The 15031-nt window shown below is 39.9% G+C and overlaps 3 protein-coding genes and 2 pseudogenes across 3 annotated transcripts; 4 read left to right on the top strand and 1 right to left on the bottom strand.

Annotated features, from left to right (window-relative positions):
• Nucleotides 1-1119: 1119 nt before the first annotated feature.
• LOC141841154 (NADPH-dependent aldehyde reductase-like protein, chloroplastic) lies at nucleotides 1120-2132 on the top strand (annotated as a pseudogene).
• A 2649-nt stretch (nucleotides 2133-4781) lies between these two features.
• Nucleotides 4782-5768, top strand: LOC141838964 (NADPH-dependent aldehyde reductase-like protein, chloroplastic). Its single transcript, XM_074726601.1, has one exon. It carries the CDS (start codon nucleotides 4861-4863, stop codon nucleotides 5632-5634), a length of 774 nt encoding a protein of 257 aa, XP_074582702.1. The 5' UTR covers nucleotides 4782-4860; the 3' UTR covers nucleotides 5635-5768.
• Nucleotides 5769-5777: 9 nt separating this feature from the next.
• Nucleotides 5778-6787, top strand: LOC141838963 (NADPH-dependent aldehyde reductase-like protein, chloroplastic). Its single transcript, XM_074726600.1, has one exon. The coding sequence runs from the start codon at nucleotides 5850-5852 to the stop codon at nucleotides 6630-6632; it is 783 nt and encodes a 260-aa protein (XP_074582701.1). The 5' UTR covers nucleotides 5778-5849; the 3' UTR covers nucleotides 6633-6787.
• A 5702-nt stretch (nucleotides 6788-12489) lies between these two features.
• LOC141837473 (agamous-like MADS-box protein AGL62) lies at nucleotides 12490-12978 on the bottom strand (annotated as a pseudogene).
• Nucleotides 12979-13775: 797 nt separating this feature from the next.
• Nucleotides 13776-14740, top strand: LOC141839807 (NADPH-dependent aldehyde reductase-like protein, chloroplastic). Its single transcript, XM_074727638.1, has one exon. The coding sequence runs from the start codon at nucleotides 13816-13818 to the stop codon at nucleotides 14596-14598; it is 783 nt and encodes a 260-aa protein (XP_074583739.1). The 5' UTR covers nucleotides 13776-13815; the 3' UTR covers nucleotides 14599-14740.
• Nucleotides 14741-15031: the final 291 nt, after the last annotated feature.

The following is a 15031-nucleotide window of genomic DNA, read 5'->3' as shown; positions in this document are numbered from 1 at the left end:
TTAGAACCTCTCTTAAGATAATTTAAAATTTTAAAATGTATAATATATATATTATATTATTAATATTATAATTAATCATTTAATTTAATTTTAAAAATAATTAAATATCAAATTAATTTAGTTATAAAAAATAATTATAATTGAACTAAGAGTAATATAGTAAATGTTAAAATAATGTATTAAAATTTTCAAACAAACAAGATTTTGTCTCATTACCTAGGATTAAATCAAACAATATTAGATTATATTTTATTCCTTAAAACTATACTTTCCTCTTCTTTCCCTTCTACAAAGGTAAACACAACACGAGAAAAGTAAACAAATACTTATCCCTCTGAATCAACTACCATTAAAGTCCGTCTTTATGCTTTGTTCGACATGATAAAATATCTACCCATTCGAGGCCTAATTTAACAAAGTTTACCCTCCCTCCCATAAATTATCCTTGTACAATCGAATAGAATTACATCAAAACCTTTGACAAAGGAAATAAATATGCTTGCCACAAAAACAAACACTTACTAGTTAAAGTGGTATGTATATAAAAGATGCTAAAGCATAGTACATGAACCGCGTCTTCATTTGAAATCTAGACCTGTTATCTAATTGATATCTTTTCAATTGAGATTTAGACACTATAGTTCTCCTTCTCTCTCTTCCCAATACCAAAACTAACATTCGTAAACTCTTTTTATTCTAGTTTAGTAATAAATTTCATGATCCTTGTAGTTCGATATATTTTATTATTTGACGACGATTGTATATTTGCCGTCAGCCTCAACGAAAAGGTAAACTACAACTTCTTCGATAAAATTTATATTTATATATTTTTTTCTATCACCATCAATTATAAATTTTTATCATAATCAATTATAACTTTTCCATTCGTAACTATGCCCTTCCATCGACACTCTGCTATGAGTTGTCCCTATCCAAAAACCTTGTCATGCTCCCCTTCGTCCCCATTTTTGGATTTCACTTTTTCACTGAAAGAAACAGGGCAATTTGTTACTATGTCCTTCCATCGACACTCTGCTATGGGTTGGTTGTCCCTGTCCATAAACCTTATCATGCTCTCCTTCGTTCCCATTTTGATTACTACGCTAGCCGATCGACTCCATGGCCGACGCCTTCCCCCTCTCTGGCCGGATCGCCATCGTCACCGGCGCCGCCCGCGGCATTGGGCGCGGCGTCGCCGTCCACCTTGCCTCCCTCGGCGCCTTCCTCGTTCTCGGCGACTGTTCCGATTCCCCCGCTGCAGAGCAACTTGCCGCCGAGCTCAATGCCTCCCTTGATCACCCACCTCGCGCCGTCGCTCTTCGTGTGGACGTGTCCGACGCCAATGCCGTAAAATCCCTCTTCGACGCCGCAGAATCCGCCTTCGGCGGCCGCGCCCACATCATCGTCTCCTGCGCCGGGATCTGCGACGAGAAGTACCCTTCCCTGGCTGAAACCTCCGACGAGGTCTGGGACCGCGCCTTCGCCGTCAACGCCCGAGGGAACTTCCTCTGCTGCCGGGAGGCCGCGAATCGGCTCGTGCGCGGCGGCGGGGGTCGGATCGTGTGCATCTCGTCCTCGACAACGGCATCGCTCCGTCCGGGGTACGGGGCGTACGTGGCGTCGAAGGCGGCGGTGGAGGCGATGGTGAAGGTGCTGGTGAAAGAACTGAAGGGAACGGGGATCACGGCCAACTGCGTGGCGCCGGGGGCGGTGAAGACGCCGATGTTCTACGCGGGGGTGGGGTTCGAAGAGCGACGAGGTGGTGCAGAGCATAGTGGAGGAGTGTCCGCTGGGACGTCTGGGGGAGGTGGAGGACATCGCGCCGGTGGTGGGGTTCCTCTGCACCGACGCCGGCGGGTGGGTGAACGGCCAGGTCGTCCGAGCCAACGGAGGCTACGTTTCTTGATTTGATCCCTCTCAGTATTCAGTTATCAAGTTTCCAGCTTGCCGTCTTCAGCTCCGTGTGCCATTTTCCTTCTTGCTTCTCTGTCATCTGCACTGTTCCCCGCCATGAATGCTGCTTTCTCCTTCTTCTCTGTATCAATTTGTAGTGGTTGAACTCTTCTCAGTGTCGTGTGTCATTTCCTTTTAGGCATGAAGTTTGCTCTGTTGTGACTGTCGATTTCATCTCTGAGTTAATTGAATCTTTGGTGAATCAATTGTTTTTTCCAGATCTCACAGATGCATTTCGTCAAATGTTTCTGTGCTCGATTCGTCCGCAGGCGCAGCCGACTCAGGTGGCGAGCAAAGGTAGGCGGCGACGAGGTGGTGGAAGTGGCGGCGGCGGCCGTAACGATCTTGCTCTGCGCGCTCGTTCGAGCTGTTAACAAGAACTTTAAAACACACTTTTGAAATGGACACACTTTAATAGAGTATAGTATTTATTTATATTTTAAAAAATCGTGGACAAAAATCAAATGAACATCGTCATTTGCATTTTCGTCGAACGTTTCAGTTTTTTAATTAAACTCAAATAAACAATTCATTTTATTTGAAGCATTTTTAATTAAAGTCCAAATGAACAATTCATTTGATTTGAACTGTCTGAAATACCTTTACAATCTTTAATTATTCGGTCATATAAAAATTAGTAACAATTAGCTTCTATAATTGTATAAACTAATAATTAATTTTTACATATTATAAAAGTAATTGTTAGTTTCTATAATAATTATTTTATATTATTTTAACTTTACTTCTTTAAATGATAATATAATTAAAATAATATCGATAAAATTCCATAATACTTATTATATTTTAAATAAATATTATCTAATCATAATTGATCATAAAACAATTAACTTCTATAATTATAAAAATTAATTATTAACTTTTATTTAAAAAATTAATTATTAATTTTTATATGATTTAATAATTAATAATATAAAATTATTTCGTTGACTTCAATTAGAAATGAGAGGTTATATGTGAAAAGGGGACCCATTGTAATTTTCACTTAAAATCTTCAATTAAAATAGTGAAATTAATAGATAATATTTATTTTAATTACGATTTAAAAAATTAAATTTATGTAGGTACTGTGCACCTTTTCATGCACAGTATTGTTTGGGAGGAGGTGATAAGAGGGGAAGAAGGGTAAATAAGGGGAAGAAAATTTTAAACCTTGTTTGGAAAGAAATGAGAGAAGAAGAGGAAAAGTAAGTTTTAACACCCAAAGATTTTTCTACATTCTAATTTGGGATGTAAAAAAGAAAGATAACTCTAAATATTGTTTGTTCCAATTTTATCCTGTTTTAAATATTAATTTTCAAATAATTTATTTAATCTAAATTTTAAAAAATTTTCTCACTGAGTATGATCTTTTTTACTTTTTTTCCATTAATAAATTTTTATAGAAATATATGTAAAAAATACTGACTTATCTTTTATCGTATCAAAGTATACAGATTTTATATTTTATATATTTATTATATGTCTACTTATTATATTTTAAATTTATTTATTTATTTAAGTCGTAAATATTAATTTTAGTCGGTCTTATAAGATGATTTTGATAAGAAAAATCTTATATCAATAGGTTTAATAAGTTATACATATATTTTCACATGTAAATTTATTTTTAAAAATAATAATATTTTTATAATTTTATATATTTAATATATTTTTTTTCTCTCAAATAAAGCAACATGTTAATAAATTTTTTTCTAAATAAAAAGAATATAAATACTTTTCTTCTCTTACTTTCTCTCCTTTCATCTCTCATTAATGAATCTACTTTCATCCCCGTCCAATCAAAAGCAATTGCGCGTTCAATTGATTAAAGAACAATGATATACAATTGTTCCGGCCAAAAAACGACGATAGTCAAGCCACCAGTCAACGAACGATCCGACGGGTACCGATTCCTAGTGGAGTTGAAGGGACAGGGTGATGAGGACCTGAAATGCACTTAAACAGGGGGTGAGAGGGGTGCCGGGAAGTCCCGGCGGGCCACTCCGACGCTCAAGTCAGTATTCCGGCGGAGGGAGAATGAAAATGGAAAAGAAGAAGAAGAGTTTAGAAAGTTGAACCAGCCCCTCAAGAGGGAGAAGAAGAAGAGCTTCCTTTCCGAAGAAGAGGTCTCCACCTGAAATGCATAACCTGTCTAGAAGAAGAAGTGTCCCCTCTTGGAAGAAGGGGAAGAAGCAGTTTCCCAGCAGCCCTCCATTGGAAGAAGAAGAAGCAACCCCCCGGAGGAGAAGAAGAACCTCCAGCGAGAGGAAGAAGATGATCCTCAGGAAGAAGCCCCCCTGCCTCTTTGCTAGAGCTCTTCCTTATGTAGACACACAAGGAGACCAAATCTGACATATCTTTTTTCTTTTTGCTTCCTTTTGGCATTATGTGCAGGGAAAAGAGCATCTTCTATGACAACTTTATAAAGGTTGTCTTGGAACATGTGTGGTTTGTTGAATCTACAAAAGACAAATATTAATCAGCCCATTTGACTAGCCTTGTCAAATCAGACTCATTCTTGACTCCCCCTTGACCCTTGACTTTTATCTTAGAGAAAGAACCACGTCATTTATGTACCGGTATCAACAATATAAAAAAATAAAGTATAAAATCGACATGACTCCCACATCTATTATATATAGTGTGTCATGTTAATTTTATATTATATTTTTTTACACTGTCTATTATTTATCTTGATTAAAAAGGATTTGAAAGTGATTTGGTGTCTCGTACACTTAATGACGGATGGATGTCGCATAGGGATAGAGCGTGGGACATTTCTAAAGCTTTAGATGGAGGTACGTACCTTTCATTGGACCAAACTGTCATTTCCCCGATTGCAAGGGATTTTGCTTGGCTTCCAGCCTCCTTCCTATTCATCCCCAAATTAAAACCCTAATCGACTCCATGGCCGCCGCCCTTGCCCTCTCTGGTCGCGTCGCCATCGTCACGGGGGCCTCCCGCGGCATCGGCCGCGCCATCGCCACACACCTTGCCTCCCTCGGCGCCTCCGTCGTCCTCGGCTATTCCTCCAACTCCGTCGCTGCTGACCAACACGCTTCCCAGATTAACTCCTCCTCAGATCAATCTCCCCGCGCCGTTTCCGTCCGCGCGGACGTCTCCGACGCCGACGCAGTCAAATCCCTCTTCGACGCCGCCGAGTCCGCCTTCGGCGGCCGCGCCCACATCTTCATCGCGTGCGCCGGCGTCCTCGACGACAAGTACCCGACCTTGGCCGCCACTACCGACGAGGACTGGGACCGCACCTTCGCCGTCAACACCCGAGGGGCCTTCCTCTGCTGCCGGGAGGCCGCGAATCGGCTCGTGCGCGGCGGCGGGGGTCGGATCGTGTGCATCACGTCCTCGACAGTGGCATCGCTCCGGCCACGATACGCGGCGTACGTGTCGTCGAAGGCGGCGGTTGAGGCGATGGTGAAGGTGCTGGCGAAGGAGCTGAAGGGGACGGGGATCACAGCCAACTGCGTGGCGCCGGGGCCGGTGGCGACGGAGATGTTCTTCGCGGGGAAGAGCGACGAGTTGGTGAAGAAGGTAGTGGAGGAGTGTCCGCTGGGACGTCTGGGGGAGGTGGAGGACATCGCGCCGGTGGTGGGGTTCCTGTGCACCGACGGCGGCGAGTGGGTGAACGGGCAGGTGGTCCGAGCCAATGGAGGATACGTTTAATTTGATCCAATCTCGTTTTTTCCCTTTTTGACTTCTCGTCAAGTTTAACGATGACGAATAAAATGGCTGTAAGTCTTCATGTTGCCCTTTAGGTGGTTTTTTCCCTATAAATGGAGTGGGTGTCCTTCCACGCTTCGATGGGATTTTGCTTGCTTGCTTAGGTTAACGCGTCGGCCCTAATATAGTAACCCTAAGCGGCTAAGCCAATCCACTACATGGCCGCCGCCCTCCCTCTCTCTGGCCGCGTAGCCATCGTCACCGGCGCCTCGCGCGGCATCGGCCGCGCGATCGCCTCCCACCTTGCCTCCCTCGGCGCCTCCCTCGCCCTCGTCTACGCCTCCAACTCCGCGGCCGCCGATCAGCTCGCCGCCGAGCTCAACTCCTCCTCCCACCAATCCACCCGCGCCATCACCGTCCGCGCGGACGTCTCCGACGCCGACGCAGTCAAATCGATCTTCGACGCCGCGGAGTCCGCCTTCGGCGGCCGCGCCCACATCCTCATCGCCTGCGCCGGCGTCCTCGACGACAAGTACCCGACCTTGGCCGCCACCACCGAAGAGGACTGGGACCGCACCTTCGCCGTCAACACCCGAGGGGCCTTCCTCTGCTGCCGGGAGGCCGCGAATCGGCTCGCGCGCGGCGGCGGCGGGCGGATCGTGTGCATCACGTCCTCAGTAGTGGGAGCGCTCCGGCCCGGGTATGCGGCGTACGTGGCGTCGAAGGCGGCGGTTGAGGCGATGGTGAAGGTGCCGGCGAAGGAGTTGAAGGGGACGGGGATCACGGCCAACTGCGTGGCGCCGGGGCCGGTGGCGACGGAGATGTTCTTCGCGGGGAAGAGCGACGAGTTGGTGAAGAGGATAGTGGAGGAGTGTCCGCTGGGACGTCTGGGGGAGGTGGGAGACATAGCGCCGGTGGTGGGGTTCCTGTGCGCGGACGGCGGTGTGTGGGTGAACGGGCAGGTGGTCCGAGCCAACGGCGGCGCCGTGATTACCGCTTGATCCATCTCGCTTTCCTCGATCGGCAGAGGAGGAAATTAATAAAATGTATTTTTAAAAATTGTGTCGTTGTTGGCTTTTGTTGTGTTGATGTAACGCCGATGATTGAATGGATCTCTGGTTCACCGCTGTGTTGGCCGGCTTTAGTCTTTCTCAAATCGGATGCGTCATTGCTTACGCTGTAAGATTGCAACAAATCGGATTGTATGAATCTCATCCTGCTCTAGTTCTCTCTGAGCCGTCAAACGGGTCAACCCACGGCGGGGCAGGCCAACTCATACCAGATCCATTATATGGCGGGACGAGACCTGCCAACCCACCAATTGAGCGGATTGTGAACTTTTCAACTCAATCCAACTCAAGGCGGACCGCGGATTAGACGGATCAATCCGTGGGCCTATTAAAAAATAAAAAAATACTAAAATTATTAAAAAATTTAAATTTTAATTATAATTTAAATTGATTAAATTAAATTTTTAAGTTTGAATTATAATTTTTAAGTTTGAATTGTAATTTAAATGAATCAAACTCACTCATTTATTGAGTTTTCTACTTTAATTTTAAAATTTAAAATAAATAAATAAACTTTCTCAATCCGCAGGTCAACCCAAGCCCACCGCGGGCCTAGGCGGGCTGACCCATCTGAACCCATATTAAAATAGGTTGATAAAATTTCAACCCAATCCGTCTAAATTACTTGGCGGGGTGGGCCAACCCGACGGATCTAACCGAAATTAACAGCTATAGCCTCTATTAATCATTTGAGTAATTAACAACGTTACAAGCTGAAAATAGCCCTTTTGAAAGAAGCCTAAAATCATCTAACAAGATAAAAGGAAAAGAATGACTATTTTATTCAAACACACTTGTCAAACGGAGAAGTTCTTTCCTTATTTGTACGTCTCAGAAGTTTGAAGGTCCACAACTCAACAATATTTCTAAAGTAACGTTACTGTATATAGAAAACACTGTCAGGGTGGTTACAAAAATTTAGCAGACTTTAGAAGTTTCAATTGTACATACAAACTATTAGTTTTATTTAAATTTTAGCTGGTCAATTAACAGAACTAAAAGGTGTAAATAAAATTGATTTTTATTTGGAAATTGGGCTAAACTTGAATGATCAGGAAATTAAATGTACGAATTAGAACACCACAAACTTATAACCTCCAAAACTAACATAATTGTGAAGATGAACTAACATCTCTTCTTTTTTCTGTCCTTTTGATTCAATGGATGTTGAAATAGTGCTATAAAAATTGAAGAAAGTTAAATTGGGGGATAGGAAATATTCTATTGCATTGCATATGTTGTAAAGAGATAATTACATGTATTGTATAGAACTCAATATAGGAATTTTAAACCTAAAATACAAATGTGGGATTAAACCTCAATATTTATTATATTTCAAATAAATATTATTTAATTATAATTATCATAAAACAATTAACTTTTATAATGCGTAGAAATTAATTTTTATAATTATAGAAGTTAATTATTAATTTTTATACTATTTAATAGTTAAATAGTATAAAATTATTTCGATAGTCCATTTGACTTCAATTAGGAATGAAGGGTTGACGTGTGAAAAGGGGACGCCATCGTGATTTTTACTAAAAAATCTTCAATTAAAATAGTGAAATTAATAGGTAATATTTATTTTAATTATGATTTTAAAAATTAAATATATATACATACAGGAAGATGATATACTGTGCACCTTCTGCTGCACAGTATTTGCGACTAAGTGCGTATTCGATCGAGTCGGAGCATTCGAAAATGATTAGGAATCTAGATGCCTCAAACACTCAGTCACGGATTGATGTCGTGCACAGGATAGAGAGGGAGTGGGACATTACTAATGTTTTGTTTGAGAGGAGAGGAAGGAAGGGTAAATAAGAGAAAGAGAACTTTTAACATTGTTTGGAAAGGAGTGAGGGAATAGAAGAGAAAGGTAAGTTTTAACTTTTCATACCTATGAGAATGGAGATTTTCTTACACTCTAATTTAAGATGTAAGTAAAAGAAAGATAAATTTAAATTTTGTTCCAATTTTATTTTTATTTTAAAATATTAATTCTCAAATAACTTATTCAATTTATTTAATCTAAATTTTTTAAATTTCTCTCGCTGAGCATGATCTTTTCGCTCCATTCTTACATCAGTGAATTTTTATAAAAATATACATAAAAATTACTAATTTATCATTTATCATACCAAACTATACAGATTCTATATTTCACATGCTTATTGTATGTCTATTTATTATTTTTTAAAATTTTTTATTTATTTAAATCATAAATATTAATTTTAGTTGATCTCACAAGGTGATTTTGATAAGAAAAATCTCATATCGATTTAATGAGTTATACACATTTTTTTTCCATATTTAAATTTATTTTTAAAAATAAAAATATTTTTATAATTTTATATATTTAATCTTCATTTTATTTCCTTTCTTCTATATTAATAAATTTTCCTTTCCTCCCAACCAAGAAGAATATAAATATTTGTCTTCTTCTCCTTCCCCTTTCCGATCCTTCTCTCATCCCATCCAAACATTCTCTCATCTCCAAATAGATCGTAACAGTTCGTTTGGGAGGAGATGAGGGAAGGGGAGAGAAGCGTAAGGAAGGGGAAAAAAATTTACCTTTGTTTGGGATGAAATGAGTTAAGGAGGGAAAGAAAAGAGAAGGGTAAGCTTTCTCTTTGCATGCCTATGAATTGACATAATTCTTTACACCCCAATTTGGGGTGTAAGGAAAGGGAAGAAAAACTTAAAAAATATTTATTCTAATTTTATCCTTACGTTAAAATATTAATTATTAAAATAACTCATCTATTAATTAGGTTTTTGCACCGTTGCTCTTCATCACATAACACAGTCATCACAGGATCTCATCGCTCGCACTCGTTGATGTCGACCTTCGTCGTAAATTTTTATAAAAATATATAAAAAATTTTGATTTAATCTTTTGTCATACCAAAGTATACAGATTCTGTATTTCGTATATTTACTAGTATTTCACCCGTGCAATGCACGGGAAATTTTTTTATATAATTAATAATTAAAATTAGTAAGTATGAACGTTTGAATAAATAATTAAAATATAAATAACAATGATAACAACTAATTAATTTTTTTTTTGCTCGACACATTTGTAGAACGATAACAACGGTTCTTCACCTATTTTTTCCAAGTATGTCATGATGTCATTGACAAAGTCTCCTCACAAAGTATATGATATCTTATTGTTCCTGAAAATAGTAAAATAATTGATTATTAAAAAATATTAAAATATTAGATGTAATATGTCATAATGTCATTGACAAAGTCTTTCCATAAATTAAAAGAATAATAAAACAATACTTACTCCGAATTTTCTAAGATAAAATCAAGAAGTTTTGTAAGACGGCCACCAAATTCTTTACTTTGAGGCGATTCTCGTGCAACCATTTTGTCAATGACATCTCAAAAAAAAATTTAAGCTATAAGATAAAATGTTCGATCAATTAATCATGAAATAAAAAAATAAATTAACTTACCAAAAAGTATGTTCTCATTAACAGAATCTGTCTCCTTCAGTTCACTAAAAGACTTGAATTCATACATCATCGATGGAAATGTATCATCAAAAATTTCGCATACATGAGTTTTTGCAATAAAATTGATCTTGTATTTGTTTGTTGTTGTCTTATACTTCATTCGATTCTCTGCAACAATGATATTTTTTATGGCAAATACATGACCTTCTAATAGAATGGGTTTCACTTTCTCCATGATCGGACGTTTTATTGTTCCATGTATGCGTTCACCCTATAAATATTTAGAAAGAGTAAATATTTATATTTTTGAACAATAATCAAATATATACGTAAAAAATATATATACAACCTCTTTATCACGAAAGACACACTCCAAGCTAAAATCTCCATTGTTTCCATATGCAGGTAGATCGTAACAACGAACTAATCGGAGTTTCAACGCCCACTGCATTTTCGAACGGTTAACCTCTCGGATAAGATTAAACAGAGGAGCCATTTTTTTATTTCAATCTAAAGTGAGTGAGTAAAGATATTACAGTCTTAATTTATAGAGTGTATTGAAGAGGAATTTGAAAAGTTTAAATCGAAAAAGATGGTAATTTTATTGATGACATTAAATATAATTTAAGGCAGGACCTTGAAACTTTGGAATATGTGGTATTTCAAAGGTGGTAATATTTAATTTGTGTAACTTAAATCATGGAGTGTTGCACAAATTAAGTCTAACGATATCAATATCATTTAAATTCTAAGATGAATTTTTAATTAATATTGTAAAAGATGGAAAGTATCAACAATCAAAGAGAGCACTAATCTTTTCACGATTTTCAAAATCTCTTCAATGTCATAAATATCAAAATTGAATAATATCGATGAATCTTCATTTTTTAATTTATATGGTAATCTTTAATTAAGGTCATTTCAATTATTAATAACATTTTATTAGCTTTGCAACATTAAATGATATTTTACAATCAAATATGGTAATCTTTACCATATATAAGTTTTAGATATAACTCAAATCATTTAAATCAGACAAAAATGAAAAATAAATACTTTATTGAATTAAAAAATCATACTATTTGTGTAAAACAATTATAATGATAATTCATAAGATAAATATTTCTATATCAGGTAAAAAATAATAATAATTGATATGTAATACATAATTATTTAAATACATTAACTAAGGCTACATTTTCATAACTTAATTAAAAATAAAATGTATGTCCGTTCGAGTTGTAAAAAATCATTAATATGCAAAATACAGAGATTCAAGACATCTTCCTTAAATTAGGTTCACTGCATATATGATTAATTATTTTCATATAGATAAATATTAATTGTATGCAAAATACACAGATTCATGACATCTTTCTTAAATTAGGTTCACTGCATATATAATTTATTATTTTCATAATAAAAGATTTGATTGAAACTAAAGAGTTGAGTGTAGCTATATTAGGTCCCCAAAAATTAGGTTCCTTAAATTGTTTCCGTATAGATAAATATTAATTGTATGAAAGATTTTTGCGGTCCTCGATGGGTGTAAGTTTGTTTCCATATAGTTAAATATGTCTATAATTAATGTTTAGGCGGGAAATTTTTGGACAGACAACTCTGTTTTTATATATATATAGATTATATAATTTTATATATTTAACATTCATTCCCTTTTCTTTCTTCCCAAACAAGTACGTTAATGAACTTTCCTTTCCTCCCAAATAAAGAGAATATAAGGGGGTGTTTGGTTTGAATTTTTTTTTCTATTTTCTATTTTTTATTTTTTTTTCTATTTTTCAATTTTTTTGATCACATTTTTAGAAAACAGAAAATGTGTTTGGTACGATATGTTGTTTTCTATTTTCTAAAAAAAATTAAAAATACATTTGATTTGTTAATATAAAAAATTACAAATAAATATATATTTTTAATAAAAATACCATCTTAATATGCAATATAAGAAAATATCTTCCATTGTATAATATCGACGTATGAATTTATGCATCGCATAACATGCAATTAAAATTATGCATCAGAAGAGTAATATTTCTAATGCTTCTTTGTGTATTCAAGAAAGTGGATTATCATCGTCTACGACCAACTCTTGCCCTGTGCCAATAACTTCCATTTCATCATGCTAATTCATCTCAATGCTCATAATTTATTTGATGACAAACCAAGAGTCATCTATCTTTAATATTAACTAAGCGAAATTCGAACACTTTAAATTATTTAAAAAAATTACAAATGATTTTAGAATATAGAAACTATCAAATTATTACAAAATGCAATCGAAATTAAGTGATACAACACTAGAAGTCATAGCCTTGAGGTGCACATCTAAAATCCAATAAATTTGGAGCTGCCACCATGGCGGCGAGAAAGGCAGATGCGTTGATCGCCATGCTCGAAGGTTGCAAAGCCTCGACGGCCAGTTGCTCCACCTTGCTCGCCGCCTTCGCTTGCACCCGCTCCAATGTGCTCTGCAGCAGGTCGAGCTCAGCCAACTCGAGCGCCTCGACGTCGGCATCTAGCAGGTTGGCCACCGAGTTTCACGATCTAAAAATCACCGCCTCAAGGGCCGCATTCCTCCTCCTCTCTGCCTCGAGCATCTCCGCGAGCTGCAACTCCTGCCGACCGAGCCCCCGAACCAAGCCCCGACGAGGGGGTGGTGCCAAGGGGGAGCATGCGAGCTAGGCGGAGAGGAAGCGGGAGAGCACGGAATCGACGGAGGGGTGGCCGAAGGAGACAGGCTTTCCGCTAGAGGAGAAGGCAAGGACAGAGAGCTCGTTCGCCTTCATCGCGATCCTTTGACGGCCTCTGCTACGACATCGGCTTGCTTGCGGAAAAATTGAAAAGGAACGATGAGGTTTGTCGAGGAGAAATTTGGAGTTGGGCGTGCAGCGTAGTGCGTTTCGTGTTTTCTAATTGTCGACCGCATTTTCCATTCTCCACATAAAATGATATTTTATCATTTTTTATTTTTTTAAAAAATGACTTTTAATTTTAAAAAAAAATAAGATTGAAAAACACAAAGTAAATAATAATTTTTAAAGAATATAAAAATAAAAAAAAAAATATCAAATCAAACCCCTCCTAAATACTTCTCTTCCTCTCTATTTTTTTTCTTTTCCCTCCCTTTCTTTTCATTAGTGCTCGTCCCATCCAAACAGAGCGTACGTACGTGGCGTCGAAGGCGGCGGTTGAGGCGATGGTGAAGGTGCTGGCGAAGGAGCTGAAGCGGACGGGGATCACAGCCAACTGCGAGGCGCCGGGGCCGGTGGCGACGGAGATGTTCTTCGCGGGGAAGAGCGACGAGTTGATGAAGAGGATAGTGGAGGAGTGTCCGCTGGGACGTCTGGGGGAGGTGGAGGATATCGCGCCGGTGGTGGGGTTTCTGTGCACCGACGGCGGCGAGTGGGTGAACGGCCAGGTGGTGATCCAATCTCGTTTTTCCCCTTTTGTTACTTCTCGTCAAGCTTAACGATGACGAATAAAATGACTAGAAGTCTTCATGTGGCACTTTAGGTGGCTTTTCCCCTATAAATAGAGTGGGTGTCCTTCCACGCTTCGATGGGATTTTGCTTGCTTGCTTGCTTAGGTTACCGCTTCGGCCCTACCCTAAGCCGATCCGCTACATGGCCGCCGCCCTCCCTCTCTCCGGCCGCGTAGCCATCGTCACCGGCGCCTCGCGCGGCATCGGCCGCGCTATCGCCTCCCACCTTGCCTCCCTCGGCGCCTCCCTCGCCCTCGTCTACGCCTCCAACTCCGCGGCCGCCGATCAGCTCGCCGCCGAGATCAACTCCTCCTCCCACCAATCCGCCCGCGCCATCACCGTCCGCGCGGACGTCTCCGACGCCGACGCAGTCAAATCGATCTTCGACGCCGCGGAGTCCGCCTTCGGCGGCCGCGCCCACATCTTCATCGCGTGCGCCGGCGTCATCGACCACAAGTACCCGACCTTGGCCTCCACCACCGAAGAGGACTGGGACCGCATCTTCGCTGTCAACACCCGAGGGACCTTCCTCTGCTGCCGGGAGGCTGCGAATCGGCTCGTGCGCGGCGGTGGCGGGCGGATCGTGTGCATCACGTCCTCACTAGTGGGAGCGCTCCGGCCAGGGTATGGGGCGTACGTGGCGTCGAAGGCGGCGGTTGAGGCGACGGTGAAGGTGCTGGCGAAGGAGCTGAAGGGGACGGGGATCACGGCCAACTGCGTGGCGCCGGGGCCGGTGGCGACGGAGATGTTCTTCGTGGGGAAGAGCGACGAGTTGGTGAAGAGGATAGTGGAGGAGTGTCCGCTGCGACGTCTGGGGGAGGTGGAGGATATCGCGCCGGTGGTGGGGTTCCTGTGCACCGACGGCGGCGAGTGGGTGAACGGCCAGGTGGTCCGAGCCAACGGAGGATACGTTATTACCGCTTGATCCATCTCGCTTTCCTCGATCGGCAGAAGAGGAATTAATAAAATGTATTTTAAAAAATTATGTGGTTGTGTTGTATTGATGTAACGCCGTTGATTGAATGGGTCTCCGGTTCACCGCTGTGTGGCCGGGTTTAGCCTTTCTCAAATCGGATGCGTCATTGCTTACGCTGTAAGATTGCAACAAATCAGATCGCGTGCATTTCACCCTGCCCTAGTTCTCTCTGGCTATATTGATCATGTCAACATAAATATTATTATTAAATTTGAGCTAAATTATAAATTAAAAAAAAACGTCTAGCTCAAAATTAATTCACCTGAACATCTGAATTATTAAAAAATAAAATAATAATCTCTAATCTCATCCTATAACACCAATGATATTTGTTGCCTTAATATGAGGCACCCTTGCTCAAGCCATTCTGGCACGCCCAACC

Source organism: Curcuma longa, chromosome 11 (assembly GCF_044706935.1).
Source record: "Curcuma longa cultivar G26 ecotype Majalengka, Jawa Barat chromosome 11, ITB_CL_G26_1.1, whole genome shotgun sequence".
In the NCBI taxonomy this organism is placed as follows: Eukaryota; Viridiplantae; Streptophyta; class Magnoliopsida; order Zingiberales; family Zingiberaceae; genus Curcuma; species Curcuma longa.
The sequence above is the reverse complement of the archived record's forward strand: the minus strand, read 5'-3'. Positions and strand labels throughout refer to the sequence as shown.

What these genes read in the sequence shown, in the direction of transcription:
- LOC141838964 (XM_074726601.1), top strand. Translation starts at nt 4,861, where the DNA reads ATGGCCGCCGCCCTTGCCCTCTCTGGTCGCGTCGCCATCGTCACGGGG.
- LOC141838963 (XM_074726600.1), top strand. Translation starts at nt 5,850, where the DNA reads ATGGCCGCCGCCCTCCCTCTCTCTGGCCGCGTAGCCATCGTCACCGGC.
- LOC141839807 (XM_074727638.1), top strand. Translation starts at nt 13,816, where the DNA reads ATGGCCGCCGCCCTCCCTCTCTCCGGCCGCGTAGCCATCGTCACCGGC.